The sequence below is a fragment of the Denticeps clupeoides genome, chromosome 10 (assembly GCF_900700375.1).
Source record: "Denticeps clupeoides chromosome 10, fDenClu1.1, whole genome shotgun sequence".
In the NCBI taxonomy this organism is placed as follows: Eukaryota; Metazoa; Chordata; class Actinopteri; order Clupeiformes; family Denticipitidae; genus Denticeps; species Denticeps clupeoides.
In genome coordinates this window covers 5,562,152-5,580,408 of record NC_041716.1, presented here as the reverse complement: position 1 = coordinate 5,580,408, position 18,257 = coordinate 5,562,152, and the positions used below count along the sequence as shown (strand labels likewise).

At 44.4% G+C, this 18,257-nt stretch overlaps 2 protein-coding genes across 4 annotated transcripts; one reads left to right on the top strand and one right to left on the bottom strand.

The window, feature by feature from the left end:
- The first annotated feature begins 95 nt into the window (after positions 1-95).
- On the top strand, positions 96-5,092 carry gmeb2 (glucocorticoid modulatory element binding protein 2). 2 transcript variants are annotated; one of them, XM_028994089.1, is made up of 10 exons: positions 96-192; positions 913-1,085; positions 1,279-1,340; positions 1,476-1,594; positions 1,692-1,795; positions 1,979-2,136; positions 2,244-2,315; positions 2,636-2,773; positions 3,006-3,128; positions 3,747-5,092. In XM_028994089.1, the coding sequence occupies exons 2-10, from the start codon at positions 955-957 to the stop codon at positions 4,388-4,390; spliced, it is 1,551 nt and encodes a 516-aa protein (XP_028849922.1). In that variant the 5' UTR covers positions 96-192; positions 913-954; the 3' UTR covers positions 4,391-5,092. The 2 variants fall into 2 exon arrangements, with proteins under 2 accessions (XP_028849922.1, XP_028849923.1); XM_028994090.1 differs by lacking the exon at positions 96-192 and having other exon boundaries at positions 287-1,085.
- Positions 5,093-7,665: 2,573 nt separating this feature from the next.
- On the bottom strand, positions 7,666-9,206 carry pdyn (prodynorphin). Of its 2 annotated transcripts, none has more exons than XM_028994467.1 (3): positions 9,085-9,206; positions 8,692-8,816; positions 7,666-8,349 (listed from the first exon to the last, which is right to left on the bottom strand). In XM_028994467.1, the coding sequence occupies exons 2-3, from the start codon at positions 8,812-8,814 to the stop codon at positions 7,783-7,785; spliced, it is 690 nt and encodes a 229-aa protein (XP_028850300.1). In that variant the 5' UTR covers positions 8,815-8,816; positions 9,085-9,206; the 3' UTR covers positions 7,666-7,782. The 2 variants fall into 2 exon arrangements, with proteins under 2 accessions (XP_028850300.1, XP_028850302.1); XM_028994469.1 differs by having other exon boundaries at positions 9,090-9,206.
- Positions 9,207-18,257: the final 9,051 nt, after the last annotated feature.

Here is an 18,257-nt window from a genome sequence, read left to right as displayed (position 1 = left end):
AATATTTGCAATTCGAGCCGACATTCAGTGTAAAACAGTGTAGAGGAAGTGGCCAGGACGAGTGTTCGAGGGCTTTCCCGTTCTTTATTGGAACGCAGTCCCGGTCGCCGCTATAATAACTAGACATGCGCGACAACACGACATCCACAAACCGCCCGGGATAAAGTGTCCGACGGTGGCCAAAGTGTGCAGGTACGGCGGGTTTTTATTTTATTTGATTTTTATTTTATTTTTTTCCCCCCCGTCTTTTAAGCCGTGTCCGGCGGACGTGCGCGGTCCCGCCCGCCGAGCTCGAGCGTCGCGTTGCGACGTCGCGCCCGCCGCCGCCGCCGCCCCGGCCACGCACCACGCACCACGCACCACGCACCACGCAGCGTAACGTGCGTCCGCGCACCCGCGCGATCTCGCCCAGCCGCCGACGTCCGGGCGCCGCGCGGCGCCGTCGTGGTCGCGGCGAATGCGGGGAGAGCGGCCAGATCGCGTCGGGCTCCCACGCCCCGCAGGCTAGCTAGCTGGCTGGCTAACTAACTAACTAGCGGGCTTGCTGGCGAAACTAGTGTTGTTGGGAGGAACTGTTGACTGCCCGTGGGCAATGTTGCAAGCGGGCTATGACTAGTAAACGAACTCACGGTCCCGCCTTAGATACAGCAGCTGAATTAAACTGATGTTCAACTTATCGCAATCCTGCTAGCCTGGCTAGCCAGGAACATTTAGTTTAAAAGTCCCGATCCTGTCAAATTCCAGTGGTTTGCATCAGGTTGTTTAAACGATCGGGGACCGTACCGGTCAGTTAAATGCAAGTTTAGGGCACTTTTATCGCATAATGCACCACAAACATGCACAGGCATATTAGCCCGGTGGAAAGGATGATTCCTGATGCGTGGGGCTGGCTCCATGGTTTGGTGTTTGTAGATCCTCCTCGTGTGGGTGGCACACTGGGCCACAGTTTGACCCATGGCATCATCTGAAGTCAACATGCATGTGGAGGAGGTGGTTGTCGTGACAACTCCGGATGGCACTGCCCATGGCAACGCTGTGGAGGAGGTGAAGACCATGCTGATCACCACTGACCTGACCCAGGCTGGGTATGTTATGTGAACCAGAAACATCCAGAAGCGTGTTGTGTTGTGTCTGGAACTCATTTTTAATATAAAGCAGTCTTGGCTTGTCATAAACCTAAAAACGAATATTTGCAATGAAAGAAAAAATGTAAAAAATTTTGCCTATTAGTTGCCTATTAGTCTTATTCCACAGACTAAACTCTGTATCGTCCCCCAGGGAGGACATGTCAAGATTAGAGGATACAGAATCCATCTCCATTCCCAAGGATGCAGTCTTGGGTTTGTTTTTGTATTTATTTATTTTTTTTTGCTTTCCGTTGTCTTCTTTAGACATTTTACCAAATGGCATTTTATTAATAAAATATTTAATTAATAAAGTTTCCCCATTAAAAGCTGTGCCCCTCTGCTAAACAGTTAAGCTGTCGGAGGAAGTGGATCCTGACGTCCTCTACTCCATTACCTGTGGGGATAGCAAAGCAACCCTGATATGGAAGAAGTTTGTATGCCCCGGAATAAATATTAAATGTGTTCAGGTGGGACTTTATTTTTTCTTCTTCACATCCCGGCAGCATTAAAAATTGTGACGGACGTCCCTATGATAATAGAATTTTCATTTCAATTTCTCCTCAGTTTAATGAGCATCTCATCAGCCCCAAGGAGTTTGTTTACCTGGCTGGCAAATCCACTTTGAAGGACTGGAAGAGAGCAATTCGTCTGAACGGCGCTATGCTGAGGTCTGTGCTCGTTCGGTCGCTCTCATGAAACCAGCGTAGTTCCGTAGTAGCTGTTTTATCGCATGGAATCCATTACGATCAAAATTTAGTACGTCTGCAGGGTCAAGAGTGTTGCAATAAGTGACAACATACCAGCATTTAAATTGCCCCCATGAATAAGCGGCAGTTGTGATGTGGTCACAGGAAGATCATGGACTCTGGAGAGCTAGACTTCTATCAGCACTCGAAGGTGTGTTCCAACACCTGCCGCAGCACCAAGATCGACCTGGTGGGGAGCCGGGCATCCCTCAGCAGCCAGCAGTCCATCGAGTTCCTTCCCGCCACCCCCTGCTCAGCCGATGGTTAGTGGTCACATTACAAGCAGCAATGCCATGGACTGGTCCCTATTTTCTCACACTGATATGTCTCTTCAACCATTGGTTTTTGTATGTTGAAATGTTCATTTTAGTGAATGGATCTCCAGCCACACTTGCATCAGAGGCATCGGAAGACAGTACCGAGTGGGTGACGGCTATTGGTGGTGAGTTTGCGTCCTTCGTCTCCAAGCACTGCGAGTCAGGGGCGGAGTTTCAATGTGCAGCAGCTGGTAAACAGGATATTTGTTTGGCGCTGGCAAATGGCCGCGTGCTTCAGTTGCAGGACGGAAGGAAGAGGCTGAATATGAGGCCCCGCTTTTCTTTTTGTTGGTTTTTCACCGTTACCACATGTATAAGACCACTACAGATTTGTTAACGTAACATAATATTATTTAACATCATTTTATACGTAGTTTAAACATATTCTAAATGTTTTTTTGGAGTTTTGTAAATTGTATAATAACGCTCACATTGAACTTTTTAGAGGACACCATGACATTCTGGAGGGGAGTGAAGGAAGCAGGACTTCTGGAGGAGATCATGGAAGACTTGCAGAGGGAGATTCAGGACACCCTGCAGGGTCTTCAGGACCGACTACAGGAGCCCCCCCTACAGGTCAATGGTAGGTTAACGCTTCTGAGTGGGAATCCGAACGCTGGTTGGGCTGATTAAGTCAGCGACAGCAAATCTTGGATTAGCCGGTCGGTCTGTTGCATTACAAACATAGAATATAAACATATATTTAAACTGCTGTCTGGGCACGGATTTCTCAGCTACTCGTCTTAACTAGTCTTATTGCCATCATTTTCATTATTTAAGTATTGTAGCAAACATTGCAATGTCACTCCATGCAGATGCTGTGCTTCTCAACAACATCGTCCAGAACTTTGGAATGCTTGATCTGGTGAAGAAAGTCCTTTCCAGTCACAAGAGTCAAATGGATCGCTGCCGAGAACAGTACACGCGAAGTTTAGTCGGTAAATGAACTTTCGTCTTTCTCACCTTTCACCACCCTCATCTGGTATAAGTCACTCCAGTGTCACTTTTTATTCTTTTTTTCTTTTCTTTTTTTTTTTTTTTTATCACCATATCTGCTGCTTAATGGTGAAATTGCCACCTGCAGTAATATATGCTGCTGCGCATCAAGGACAGGATGAGATTCGGGTAGCCGGGTTTGTTATTGATTTCAGGCTCTTCTTCAGAGGGAACATCAAAGCCACCCTGTTGCTGTTGACTGCTTTACGGTCTTGAGTAGACTTGCTGTGATCCTCTTATTCAAGATGTGTGTGTGAGAGAGAAGTGAAAATATTGAACCTTTCTGTTAATGTGCATGGGGGCAGTGGTGGCGGTTCGAATCCCGATCCGCCAAGGTGCCACTGAGGTGCCACTGAGCAAAGCACCGTCCCCACACACTGCTCCCCGGGCGCCTGTCATGGCTGCCCACTGCTCACCAAGGGTGATGGTTAAATGCAGAGGACAAATTTCACTGTGTGCACTGTGTGCTGTGCTGCTGTGTATCACAAGTGACAATCACTTCACTTCTTTCTTCTCCATGATGTTACTGATGTTACCGTTTGCTGATGTTTTTGCTGTAGCTCTGGAGCAGCAGCTGGACGAACACCGGAAGTGTGCCAAAGAGCTGAAGAGCAAATCCCAGCACCTCAACAACGTGCTAATGACACTCACGCCCGTGACCACACCCCCAGCCCCCAAACGGCCCCGTCTCACACGCACAGTATCTGTACCCGCCTCCATAATCAGCCACCAGTCTCAAACTGCCTCCGCTGTCACCCAACCCACACAGTTCGCTGTGCCATTGACTCAGTTGGCGGGGATCCCGCTGGGTAAGGTCATCTCTGCCATGGGGTCCCCAGCCTCGGGACAGACCCCTCTACTGGGCAGCTACACGGTGCTAGCGTCTTCAGGTGACGGGCACCTCCAGACGGACGCATCCAACCTCACAGTGCTCAGCACGGCGGCGGTGCAGGAGGGCGCAGCACCAGGCAGTGCCACCTTTGTCAAGGTCGTCAGCCCCTTCCAGATCCTGACGTTACCAAATCTGGTCGGCACCAACGTGGCAACCATTCAGAATGTGGCCGGGGCCGGCCCTGTGAGCACTGTGGTGGCGGTGCCGGTCAGCACAACAGTCGCCACCACCAACGCAGCTCATGTCGAAACAGTTGGATCACAGACAGAGGAGGCCCCGGGGTCAGAGGTCAAAACTGGTGACAATCAATAGGCCTCAGAATGCACCATGTAGCGAGACTTTGTTTCGCTTCGTTGTTTTAAAATGACTGTTGCCATGGATACAGATGAGTCCTGTATTAAAAGCATGACTCAGCTCAGGAAGAGCATTCAGACTCCCTGAATACACAGAGAACCTTCAGATCGGGTGAATCGAAGGTGGTCTACTGACAGGTGCGCCATGTGGAGAACATCCTGTCCCTCAGTCACCGTGAGCCATGATGCTCCTTCAGACTTGGCGGACTGAGAAACACAGCCATTTTGCCACAATTTTACCAGACTTCTATTTAATCACAATAAGAACTTATTTTGCTCAGTGGACATTTTTTAAAAAATGTTTGCATTATAGTGGCCAGAAAATAATTATGATGTTATTTTTGTTTTGCCAAGTGTAAAATATATCCTCTTGGAATGTGAACTATGTTGTGTAATAAGAGTCTTTTGTTGATAATCTGCTAAAATTATTTTACACTCTGACTTTTAGAAATCTGTATGTAAAATTGCACATGAAAGTAACTGCTCTTAAAATACATTTGTATAGTATTTTCTGAAACCTGGTTAAATAACTACAGTTTACAAAAAAAAAAAAAACACACTCAATGTTGGCTATATTTTTTCCTCCCTTTCTAGAAGAAACATCTGAATATTTTTTTCAATATTTAAATTTTCAAAAGCTATAAAGCATAACAGCTGTAAAGTTGTGCGTTATTTGTTGCCCCACTAGTAAATGTTAATCAAATCTTGATATATTTTAAATTCGAGCAGAGTTTTTCCTCTGGCCTGCAGGTTACGGTTTCCTTTTTAACCACAAGATGGCGCCACTTCAGCAGAGATCATTCGCAGCTCACGATTACGAGCACAAGAACCAAACGGCACATTTTAATGAGTTTAATTAAGTAATTTCTAGTGAATTATTTACATGGTCTTGATACTGGCAATCATTAGTATATATGCATGGCATGGTTAACATTAAATTCAATACAACCTGTGTCCAATGCATGTTTTTCAAATGGATGTTATTTCAGTTACAAAAAGAGTAAAAGTGAGTACATACAGTAATAAAAAAAACCTATAAACACATTATTTTGACATTCAGCAAATAGAAATTATTTTGGGAATTTGAGCAGGCCCAAAACTCCTTAATTTCAGACAGGTGGTAGTAGCCTAGTGGGTATCACACTCTCCTATGAACTGGAAGACCCAGGTTCAAATCCCACTTACTACCATTGTGTCCCTGAGCAAGACACTTAACCCTGAGTGTCTCCAGGGGGACTATCCCTGTAACTACTGATTGTAAGTTGATCTGGATAAGGACATCTGATAAACGTAAACTTTATTCATTATGCGTATGTCCAGTAAAATGTGCAGGACATCGCTGTTCAAAGCATGAGTGACAAAATCTAGTCAGTGGAGATTCTGTGATTCTCTCATGTGCTGCGATTTGATGAGCCTGATGAAGAACTATGATGACAAGTGTGAAGCCCACTCACTGGGCACCCATCCAAGGGGCTACGTGGGGTGACTCACGCCTTGTAACTTGCCAGCACGGCCTAGTGGATAAGAAAGCAGACTCTTAAATGAAGGGTTGCTGGTTCAAATCCCGAACCAGTGCCACTGATGTCCCCTTGAACACGGTACCGTCCCCACACACCGCTGCCCGGCCGCCTTCAATGGCTGACCACTGGCCACTAAGGCGGTGGGTTAAATGCAGAGGACACATTTCGTTGAGTGCACTACGTGGTTGCTAATGATCACAATGACAAAAAAAAAAAAAACACCTTAATTTTCCCTGGCAACGTCCAACTTCTGCAGTTCACAGACCCTTCAGATGGAAGGTCCTGAAACCTGGACGTTCTGTTGTGCTGAATTTGCCTCAGAGCTCCTAATGGATCATGTGTCAAACGGCCCTGGTTGTGTTTGTGTATAAGGTCGTTAGCCACAGCGCATACTCCGGTAGTGCCTGTAATTTGCGAACAGTGAAAAGATCATTATCCTGAACATTATCTTATTTAAATAGACATGTTAAATATTGCTTCATCTTGGCAAAATTGGTGCAGAGACCATTAGCCTAAATGAACGTTGTCAGTTAAATGAAGTGATACTTCGCAGACAGAATGGCCTTGTGTGGATGAAATTAAAATGATAATGAACGGTATTAAAACATGATTCAATAGTAATGCAGGTCTGAACGACCTTAAAAGGCACAATCTACTCAGCCGCTGCCTAGAGGCTTACTGAAGGGTTTTTCTGTGCCTGTTTAAAAATAAGTCTGACCAGGCAACTTATACATTTATAAGATTAGCAATACGTTCAACGTGCTGACTTTTTTTTTTTTTTTGCAATCTTATATGATACATCCCTTGGTTCTGGTGGGGGAAGGATAGTGATTACCCAATACCATGCTGGGTGGGGGCATTCAAAGCCTGTTATTAAACTTGGAAAGTAGTGAACCCTGTTCTACATCCAGGGCTATTTCAAAGGAACTTGGTGGACCCTACATCGAACTAAACCAGGCCCAGATCCAGGATTGGATTTATTGGATGTATTTTTAGGCAGTTAAACATAGCTAAAATGGGCCAACACAAATGTACATACCTTTTTTCGTTTTTCTGTGATTGCTTTAATTTACACACACTGCCTCGGGGAGATAAATGGACGAGATCCCTTCCCTGTAAACGTTCTGCGGCACATTACACACGGTCCCTTACTCCGTGGCCCCGGTGGAGACCTGAAGTCCGACGTTTTACGCGTGGTTTGCTGCAGATGAACTACACATCCAAGCACTTCGAACGACTCCCGTCCTCACAAAGTGAAGCCACACAAAGGGGGGGTTCAAGTTGCAGCAGTGGCAAATGAAGCACTTGCCTTTATTGTCGTTTTTATCAAACAAGCATAATCAGTTTGTTATACACGATTTGGTTACATTGGACATGTTCATGATGAGGACGAAAAAAAAAAAGGTGTATTACTGGTAAGTCCTTTACACCGAATGCATCCAAACACGACGGACACAGTTTAAATACAGTTTTTATGTATTATTATTATTAGTAGTGTGTGTGTGTGTGTGTGTATATATATATATATATATATATATATATATATATATATAGCTATAATATATATCTAGATATATATATATATATATATATATATATATATATATATATATATATATCTATATATATATATCTCTATCTATCTATATATATATATATCATATCTCTCTATATTTTTTTTTTTTTTTTTTTTTTTTTTTTTTTTTTTTTTTTTTTTTACAACAATGGTTGGGTTAATGGCGCGACTCGTGTCGGTTAAAGCAAAACGCACGGATGAGTTCATGAGATGGCCGGAATTTTTGTCGGAGCCGTGACAGTTTGGGGACGGGCCCTACAGGGCGGAGTCGTACGACGAAGGCTCCTCGTCGGACCGTACGGAGATTTTGAAGTGGCGACGCAAAAAGCCGCCGTATCTTTTCTGGTTGTCCCACTTCAGCTTGGGCCGAATCCTGCGCATGAAGCCGCCGTAGCGCTTCTGCAACTCCGGCCTGGAGCCCTCCTCGGCCGAGCCGCTCCGCTTTGGAAATTTGCGTAAAAATCCCCCGTAGCGCTTCGCCTCGTTCAGGACGACGCCGTCGGCGCCGTAAACTCCCGTTTCGTTCTCGGACGCGACGTCTCCGCGCTCGGCGTCCTCCGAAAACTCCGGGACGTCGCGCTCCCCGAACTTCCCCAGCGGCTCGCCGTACTTTTTGGCGAAAAGGCCCTTTAAGTTCGCGTTTTCGAGCCAGGGGCCGGCGAACACCTTTTTCTTGTCGATGCGCTTGATGAACCCGCCGTAGCGCTTGACCAGGTTGGAGACGTCCTCCGCGTCGCCGAGATCCTCCGCCGTGAAAACCTTCTCGCATTCAGTCGTTTCGCTGCTGGTCGGCAGGGCTCCTTCGCACTCTAAGGCGCAAGTCTGCAGTCACAGACAAAAAAAAGCCACTTTAATTATTCATATCAGGATAGCCTGCTTAAAGCAGTTAACAACCGGTACGTTTGTGCACGCGTTGCATACAGAAACGATTGTATTGTCACGAATTGCATTGTATTGTATCGATCAATCAGATATCGAAACAACATCGACCTTTTTGGACAGAGACAAACTCGTGTGCTCGTTTGGAAACGTACTTTGCGCTCTTAAAACGCATGCGCTCTCCGAGGTGCTGAACCGTGCCAGAACTTTACGCACGGCGTCCATGGTAAAAAAATATTTTTGAATAAAATAAAATGAAATAAAATGAACAATCGTTCGACTTACCAGACGGTTGACGGGCATGTTCGTGTCCGGGACCTGCAGCGCACATTTTAAACAGCGCGATGAACAGTCTGCTTCGGTGAGAGATGGCCAGCTCAGAAGAAGCACCAGGACATACCACTCCATTCCTGAAATCCGATGCGTTAATCAGACAAAAATCCATTTAGAATCCCGTCCGGAAAAGTCTCTTTAACTGTTCAGAAAAGTCCCTGCTTCTGAATTTCACATGACACCGCGTCCAATCATCATATAAAACCTCAAGGTTAGACTGAAAGAACCATTAAAAATGGTTTTATTGCAATTACGTATGGATATGTAAAGGTCTGGAGCCTACGATTCTCTCGTCCTCTACAAAATGTTAGGAATGAACCACGACTGGAAAGACAGCAAAGTTACCTTACAAGATGGTTGAAGTTTCCCCAAGACGTTCTGGACGCGCGGACAGGAAACGCACGGAGGGACGAACTACTTTAAAACGCGTCCGTCCGTAATCACCACATGGAATCCACGGAACGTCGATTCCCTCTGGTCGACGGCGCTTCCCACTTCTTTTTATTGCCCTAGAATGCGCCGTGTCACGTCGTGTCATCACAACACAGGCGCTCTCCTGGCCAATGGGAAGAAAGAACCCCACGGAGCACGCGTCCCGCCCCTGCGCCCACCCGTACGCGCTCCCCGAGGCGTGGAGACCTTCCCTCACCAGCCTCGGTGCGTGTAGAAGGCCCACCTGCACAGACCAGAAGCGCAGATCATCGAGCAGCATTTCATTACAGTCACTTTACAGATAAGTGGAAAACGTCAGTGCGCAATAAGACATTACATTTTACAGTATTTATCAGACGCCCTTATCCAGAGCGACTTACAGTCAGTATTTACAGGGACAGTCTCCCTGGAGCAACTTAAGGTTAAGTGTCTTGCTCAGGGACCCAATGGTAGTAAGTGGGATTTGAACCCGGATCTTCTGGTTCACAGGCGAGTGTCTTACCCACTAGGCTACTACTACACCATCACACCATCACATTTAGTTTACATTTACGGCCTTTATCAGACGCCCTTATCCAGAGCGACTTACAATCAGCAGTTACTGGGACCCTCAGGGTTAAGTGTCCTGCTCGTGGACCCAGTGGTAGCAGGCGGGGTGACAAGCGGTTAAGGAAGCGACCCCGTAATCATAAGGTTGCCGGTTTGAATCCCGAGCCGCCAAGGTGCCACTGAGGTGCCACTGAGCAAAGCACCGTCCCCACACACTGCTCCCCGGGCGCCTGTCATGGCTGCCCACTGCTCACTCAGGGTGATGGGTTAAATGCAGAGGACAAATTTCACTGTGTGCACCGTGTGCTGTGCTGCTGTGTATCACATGTGACAATCACTTCACTTTAAAGTGGGGTCACCCACAAGGCGTCTACACACCCACCCGCAATGTGCATCAAAAAAAGTGTTCTGGTTGTATTCCGATTGCATTCAGGAGATACTTGGTCTGAGAAGATACTTTATGGTCAGTGTTGTAAGTGTTATGGATGATTATTACTGTGGGGAAAAAAAAGAGTTGCGTGACATTCAGTGTGTGACACCGTTTGAGGCATTTGTGTGTCTGGCCAGATTCAATCCAGTGGTTTCCAATGAGCGTAAGTGATTAGTGATGATGCATAATAGTGACAGGAGGCGGACCAATCAGCTCACACTGATCAAAGTGTAACAGGAAACTGATCAAACGGCCGAGGTCGGCCTTTAAAGACCTTAACTGCAGGGTGATTAAGGCCCATTATTCCATTGTATGGCAGACATTTGACTCATTTAACCCCTCTGCCCTCAGAGGACCTGTCCTTCTATGTCGGTCATGTAGTTTATGCATTCATCACAAAAATAGCTATATATGCATAAATTGGGAGTTTTAAGGTGATAAGATTTTCTCATGAAATAAATGCATAAATAAGTATTTAAATTGGGGAAACAGTTCCTAAGCAACCTGGGCTGCTTCTTCTCTTTATTCCTGACCTCCTGGACCACGATCATCAAGCAAAGCTTTGTGTAAAAGTGTTTGGTGCCAGTTAAAGTGGGCACGAGTGAAAGTCACAGAAAAACGGTTTGTCGAGGGAAGGCTGGCAACGGCGGATGTGTGATGGTGGCTCCTGCGTGACCACCCGCGTCACTCCACCGCTCCTTTTTCGGCGCACTGTGCTTTGGCCCTCTTTGTTTTTATTGCCCGTGTGCTTGTGTGCTAGTGGCTGCAGGTAAAAGGCACATGACCTTGACATTCGGCGACTCCAGGAACCAGAAGGTTCCTGTATGAGAACTCCCATGCTTATAGCTGATGTCTACAAATGTAACATTGGCTATGAATTGTGGGATTATAATGTATGAATGCCGGTTATTCCACGTTGTACAATAATTTTTGCATTAGTGTTGCACCTGATATTGGTTTAATCGCATTAATTCCCAATATATTTACAATCGGCATGCAGTGTAAATGCATAATTTAGACCCTTGAAACCGTGCTGCATTTAGACCAAATTCCAACAAAAAAACATAATTTTGAAAAAAAAAAACAGTGACCCAGTTTCACGCAAACCTGGGTTATGAATGTCGGGGTTCCATCCTTGGAATTCTGTGCCTCGAGTTTGTACGTGGAAGGACGCGGCTGGTCTCCCGTATTCCTCATCTCCCCTGTCAGTTGACTCACTGCGAGGCAGGAGCGCGTTTCCACGCATACCTTTGGAAAACCGATGTGTTCTGAGATTTAAAAAATAAATAAACGGCAGCCAGATTCTTGCTTTGGCATAAATGGTTAATCTGCCCCTCAGACCTATTCAAACACGATACTCATTATCTATGTGCTCCCGTAAGTGCAGGCTGTTTTATATGCTCGGCGGGCCCTGGGCGCTCTGTTTGCATTCCGCGGTGTCCTGGTAACCCGCGCATCTCGGATCGCCCGCCGGGTCATCCCAGTCATGGGCCACGTCCAGCTATTTCAAGCAAACACTTTAAGAAAATTCACATCTGCATTCAGGTCACATCGCTTCATGGGCAACAAACGTGCACTATAATTTACAATGGCCCGAATACATAATATCAATAATTTTTAACGGTTAGGAGGAGTCCATTCCGTTTACGCTGTTGAACCTTTTCTTGCATAGAGGCTGGACGTTGAGCAAAATGAAATTGCACGTGTCTGGACATGGATGAAAAACCGAGCATCAGTGAGCCCGGCACCTGAGTTTTATCTCGTATATACGGTGTGAACGTAACCATAGCAGCAGATACGATCTGCCATCGCCATAAATAATTTTGTGGGGGTTGTGGTTTTTTTCCTCTCTCTCTCGGCCTTTGTCGCTGACGTACTGAAGTAAGGTGTCTCCTCACGTCCCGGGTGTAAATGGCAAAGCCAGGTGAGGTGGCGCTCAAGTGATTTTTTTTAAAGAACAATGCTCTTCCGTGACTGCCGAGGTCTTTGAGGTCGGCAATCTGGAGAACAGGGGTGAGATATGGTCAGATCAAGAGGAACGGCTTACCACAAACTTGATACGCGATCGACGAATGAGTTCACGTTGTAGCCTACTTGCATCGTACTTTTATGTCTGCACTTCACGGTTTGGTGAGGCCAGGGGTTACCGTGCGCCCCCTGTTGGCCAGGTAGACGGGTGGCAGCCATGACACTGACATATTTGAAAATTTAATTTTGTAAACAAAAAGCCATGAAACCTTATGAATGTATGTACAAATATTGATGAGTCAAATTTAACTTTGTGAGACATTTGTTTATTATCATCCCATACAGCTCAACTGCAATCTTGTATTAAGGGACTCTCCGTGGGTTGCCTCTTTACACTCAGTCTTAATAGCCATCGCTGTGCTCTGCTTTACCCAATGCAACTCCAACATCTGTTTGCTTCATTAAGCTCATTATTCTTCCAAGGGGAACGGGGACTGTTTTACTGTTCATTTAATTACTCTTCATTTACGAATAAGACCTCGAGACTCAACAGAGATGGCAGGGGTCTTTTGTGTTATAGGTTCTTCTCGCATCTTTGAATGCTGGAGGTGACTTAGGCTGTAGGTAAAAAGCATTTAGTAAGAGACGGGAAATGCAAGAATGGAAAAAACAATCAGGGGAAAAACAGAACAACAGCATGAAAAGCAGCATGAAGGGATCAGAGTCGCCTGAAATCCTGGGTGCTTAATCACTGGATCTGGTCTCGCCTGACATTACTGTTGTGCCACAGAGCCATGGTTTGCCTCTATGGTCATATTTCTAGTAGTATCATTGGAGACCAAGGTCGTTTTGTGTCTGAATTAATTTCCCTCGTGAATACCCTCTTTCTTCCTTGCGCTCTGTCTTTCCCTCTTCTGCCTGTCATTCAGTTTAAATTCAATTGGTTGCCATGTGGTTGTTAACTGTTAGTGTGTGCACGTGTTCCCCAGCAATGATGTCCCCAGCATGTGACATATTCCTCAAAGCGCGATAGTTTCTGCGGTCACCTCAGGTCACCTTTTATTTGATCAGAAAATGCATTTTATTAATGCTGCAGCGGAATGGAGCAAGGAGACGGAATGGAGTCTGGATCCATGACCTGGTCCTACCGAGGTTAAGGGGTTTAATTTATGACCTTTCACCAATTAAATCAGCGTATCGCTTCTTTGGTCCCCGTGGAACTAGCTGGTCCCCTGAGCTTCAATCGACTTTATAGGTTGCCTAAAGCATAAATCGCCACTGCTGCGATGATGGTTGTCACTATCTGTGTATTGTCGAATGTTCACACTAGTCTGCAGCAAATACAATTAAGAAGACAACACATCAGTCACCAATCACCAAAAATATTGAGGCACAATTACAGGGGGAAGCTAAGAAGAAATTGTGTCATTTTCAGGCTGATAGCCTTCCCTAGGGAGTTCCCGAAGTCTTTAAATGGAACTTTATATTTTTATATTCATGAGTGTAATTTTCATGCATAAAGGATACTGAAATTTAATAAATAAAAAATATTTTTTTCCCAATATTGTCTCCACTAATAAACCTTTTCTTTTTTTCCTCCAATTGGGCTATTAACACATCGTGTGTGATCCTTATGTTGTTGTTACTGAGCCAATATGTACAGTTACTTAATGTATTAACTGTTGGCAATGGTAGTAATTGAAGAACGTTCTTTTGCAGGGATTATGCAATTAATATGTGGCAGTGTCCATTGGACGTGAGTCCTGATACAAACACCCGATAACTCGCCACCCACTCCACATTTCTCCAGATTTCTCTTTCATGCAGACCTGCATCACACATCCTTGAATAAATCCTTTCTCATGTGAAGATGCTCTTACAAAAAAAGGGGAGAGCAGATAAAAACTTCAATTCAAGGTCTCTGGTGCAGCATACTTGGCAGTAGGTTTTTGACATTCCCACCCTTGTGTGCTTAAATGTCTTGCTTCTAGTCTCAAGAAAATCTTAGATCATTAAGGGGTTTCTTTCACCGCCTTCATTTCCTGTTTCACCGAGCTATCAATGTTCACGTGATTGTTGCCTTTTATGCCATAAAGGGGTTGTAGGGTATGACACAATGATGTGTCTCACAATTGAAGGAAATGAAGTGGACCAGAAAAGCAATAAATAAACGCATGCACAGCATGTAAATATGCCGTACATGGCATTTCATCAAATAAACACATTTTCTAATATGTAGATATTTGCCCACCCTTTGGGAATCCATTATTCATCACCACTTTCAAACTATTTCTGCCACCACGATCATTCAGTGCTTCTCATATTTGGCCTCCAGACTCTTTCATATTGTTTTTAACACTGAAACCTTCAACTGCAAATCTGAGGGTTCCTGACAAATGACTGAGTGTTGCTGTGTCCCTGTGACGTACTGAGCCTCTCAGGACAGAACAATGACCACCAAGCCTCTACGAAAGGGCTGACCTCTGAAAGGCACCAGAAAACTTCTTGCTACAGCCGCTTGATCGTCACATAGAACAATTTGATTACATACAGTGGGTACGGAAAGTATTCAGACATCCTCACATTTTTATAGAAGAACCCCAAGATCACTGTGGCTGAGCTCCAGAGATGCAGTGGGGAAATGGGAGAAAGTTGTAGAACATCAAACATCACTGCAGCCCTCCACCAGTCAACAATTCTGTGTTTTTCTGTCAATATGGGGTACAATGTGTACATAAATTAGGGAAAAAATGAACTTAAATTATTTTAGCAAATGGCTGCAAATAACATAAATCTAATATTAAGTGAAAAACGTAAGGGGTCTGAAAAATGTCCCTACCCACTGTACATCACGTGTGAAGGAAGCCAATTCATTCAAAGCAGAATTCTTTTTTTCACTAATGGTAGTACTAGCGGTAATGTAAGTGCAAACACTGTGCAAACACTGACTGTTCACCACCTGCAGAGACGGTAAAACTGTATTCTTTTAATCATTCATCAACATGACCACTAATCTTAATTTTCAGATTTCCTCATTCCCCTTGAGGTGTTTACTAATTTGCCTTTTACCTTCTGGACAGTAAATATGCTTCCCAGTAAGGGTGACAAAAATAGACCTAGGCAGCATGTATTGAATTAGTGATGTAAAAATAAATTCAATTCAGCTGGTCAAAGCCCAGTTTGAACCTGTAACTACATGTTCAGTCTCGCTGGAGCACATTGGGATTCCGTATGAAGTGTTAATGAGGGACACATAATGAACCATGATAATTCACAGGTTTTGCTCATGCTAATTAACATTGTCAATGATCGTGTACTTTTGTCTTCAGTGCACAGGCAAGGTGCTCAACATAACAGAAAAGCACTTATAAGACATAAGATAAAAGAAAATGTAATTAGGTAAAATGTAAAAATTTCAAGTGTGAATAATCACATAATTATGATGGTCTGCTTTTTACAGTCCCTGTAGAACCCCTTTTCCATCACCTAAAACCTGAATTTAGCCAATTCTACCAAATTATTCTATCAGTGGAATTGTGTGTGAACATTGGGTCCATACGATATTATCCAACACGACTACAAATCTGATAGAGATGGTAAAAATATATTCTTTAATCATACATCAATATGAAAAATATTATCTATTGTGTTTTGTACGTGATACCCCAAGCACAGCTTCTTTCTCTCACATCAGCTGACTTCAGGCTGAAGAGTAAAACTGTCAGTGAGGTCTGACCTGAACCAGGCTGTGTTAAAACTGCACTGGAATGGAGAGGTCCATTAAATATTTCGTGCCAAGCATTTGAGTATTGCTGGACTTTTACTGCAATGCAATTAGCATTTTAATCAGGGCTTGTCAGAGAAGAGCTTTTACCAAAACCTCTTCTCCGTTCTGGTGTGTTTTTCATCACTCATTTGGGGAACTGGAAACACTATTCTACATGAAATCATGGGGTGTCAGACTACTTAAATTCCAGTATCCTCCTCAGGCAAATTTAAGCTTCTTTTGATAATTATGTCTGGCAAATGATGCATAAGCGAGACAACTTGGGTCTGTTATCCACTATTTCTTTCGGTGACCCCCTGGTTTTGAGACCGGATGTCTATGTGTGAGTGTAAAACTTAATAAAAGTGCCATTGTGCCGATTCAGAGTTGTCATGGCTGGCATGATTATTTTCTGGTCACTACAGCTTCTGCAATTTTAAAACTTGCACTGGGCAACAATTAACCATTTTATTGCGTGTCTGCGATTAATCACATTGTTATGCACAACATTCAGAAAAAAATTCGAAATTCTCTTAATTTTTTTGCTTTATTTTCATTGTAGCAGTGGGACATTGTACAATGAATTTTTTTGTAGGTGTAATTTTCCAGTGCAGATAAAAAAACAAAACATTAATTACTCAAGCTAAAAGTAAAATATAAAGGAATAACTATCGAAACAGTCCATAAGACAGAACAATGTTTTGTCCACTTATACGCATCATATTGCACTGAGTTCAAAGCCAGACTTTCAAAATAGGAATAAAAAAACTGTGTTAATGCATGATAAAATAAATGTCTGCATTAGTTAAACAATGTGTTAATGCAATAAAATGAAAACAGATTATTAAAATTCCTCTTCTGCGTGACAGAAAAAACGAGCAGGATGGAGTTCCTCGTCTTCAAGATACAAATTATCAGCAAGCACTATTTCCTTGCCTGTATCCTTTTATTCCTGTGTGTCTTGAAGACATATTTGATGTGACATTAGTGAAGGAAAGCCCCATACACAACATCTGCTGCTCCATGTCTACACAGGAGTGAGTCATCTCCACACAAGGGGCAAACTATGGCTCCAGGAAAAGAGTGACATTTTCACACCGAAGGTGAAGCTTTTAACCCGGCACTGACTGGCCACCACAGGTTGTAACACTTGCCTGGAAACGGGAAGGCAGTTTGGCTGAATGTTCATAATGAGGCCCAGCTCGGTTCCTTTACCCCTCCATCTTCTTCACCTGCACTCAGAACGTGCCTGAGCAAACATGTGGATGTCGAAATGCCACTGAGCAAAGCACCGTCCCAACGCACTGCTCCCCAGGCGCCTGTCATGGCTGCCCACTGTTCACCAAGGGTGATGGGTTAAATGCGGAGGACACATTCTGTTGTGTGCACCGTGTGCTGTGTATCACAATGACAATCACTTTACTTTAAGCTACCCCTGTGCGTCAAATGAAGGCATCTCACTGCCTCACCGAAGTTTGCACATCGTATCAGCTATGTCAACAGTCAGTAGGTGAAGCTGATGTGTTAACAGCTCTGAGGCGGTATAATTAAGAGTGCGCATTCCCACGCAACACAGACCTCCGTCGTTATTATTTACTGAGTCTTAATCATCTGAAGTGCTTCCATTCCCAAAAAAAGCTTTACCCTTGACCTACATGCGTCACAAAAGCCCCAGCGATTTGCCAGTAGACAGCCACCTACATGCATATTTGAAGAAGATAACAGGCTTTGTTTGTCAGCGAGAGGGATGAATGATGCAGTAGCGGCTCACCTGCCTGACTTCTCACAGTTCCGCCCTGTCTCCTCAGGACGGCATGGGGTCCTGACTGCCTGGGTGGCGCCTAAAAGCATTTCGAAGTTTCCATCCTGCCTGGCACACTTACGAACCTCCTGCCTGACCCTCCTGATTCTTCTGACTGTACATCACTTTCTCACCCTTGAACTCAGAATGAAGGGGACAATTCAAACAAGGGACACTGGGATGCACAGCAAATGTCCAATTGATTAAAGGAATGGAATTGAGGAGCACAACAAGTTTTATGTGTTTGACCTCCAAATTCTCCAGTCTCAATCCAATTGAGCATGTAAGGAATGTGCCAGAAAAAAAAAACACATTTTTTTAGCTCCACGGATGTACCAGATTGTGTGGTTTGGTGGTAGATACCAGATCATACCTGCAGAGAAGTTTAATGGTAGTAGCCTAGTGGGTACTACACTAACATATGAACTAGAAGACCACTAAATCACAGGTTCAAATCCTCACTTACTTCCATTACTTACTCCCTGAGTGTCTCCAGGGGGACTGTCCCTGTCACTACTGATTGTAAGTCGCTCTGGATGAGGGCGGCTGATAAATGCAGTAAATGTAAATGT

Coding starts and splice junctions, on each gene's coding strand:
- pdyn (XM_028994467.1), bottom strand. CDS start 8,814: ATGGAGTGGTATGTCCTGGTGCTTCTTCTGAGCTGGCCATCTCTCACC. Junction 8,350..8,691: donor ACATGCCCGTCAACCGTCTG/GTAAGTCGAACG, acceptor CTGTGACTGCAG/ACTTGCGCCTTAGAGTGCGA.
- gmeb2 (XM_028994089.1), top strand. CDS start 955: ATGGCATCATCTGAAGTCAACATGCATGTGGAGGAGGTGGTTGTCGTG. Junction 2,137..2,243: donor CACCCCCTGCTCAGCCGATG/GTTAGTGGTCAC, acceptor TGTTCATTTTAG/TGAATGGATCTCCAGCCACA. Junction 3,129..3,746: donor GTACACGCGAAGTTTAGTCG/GTAAATGAACTT, acceptor TTTTTGCTGTAG/CTCTGGAGCAGCAGCTGGAC.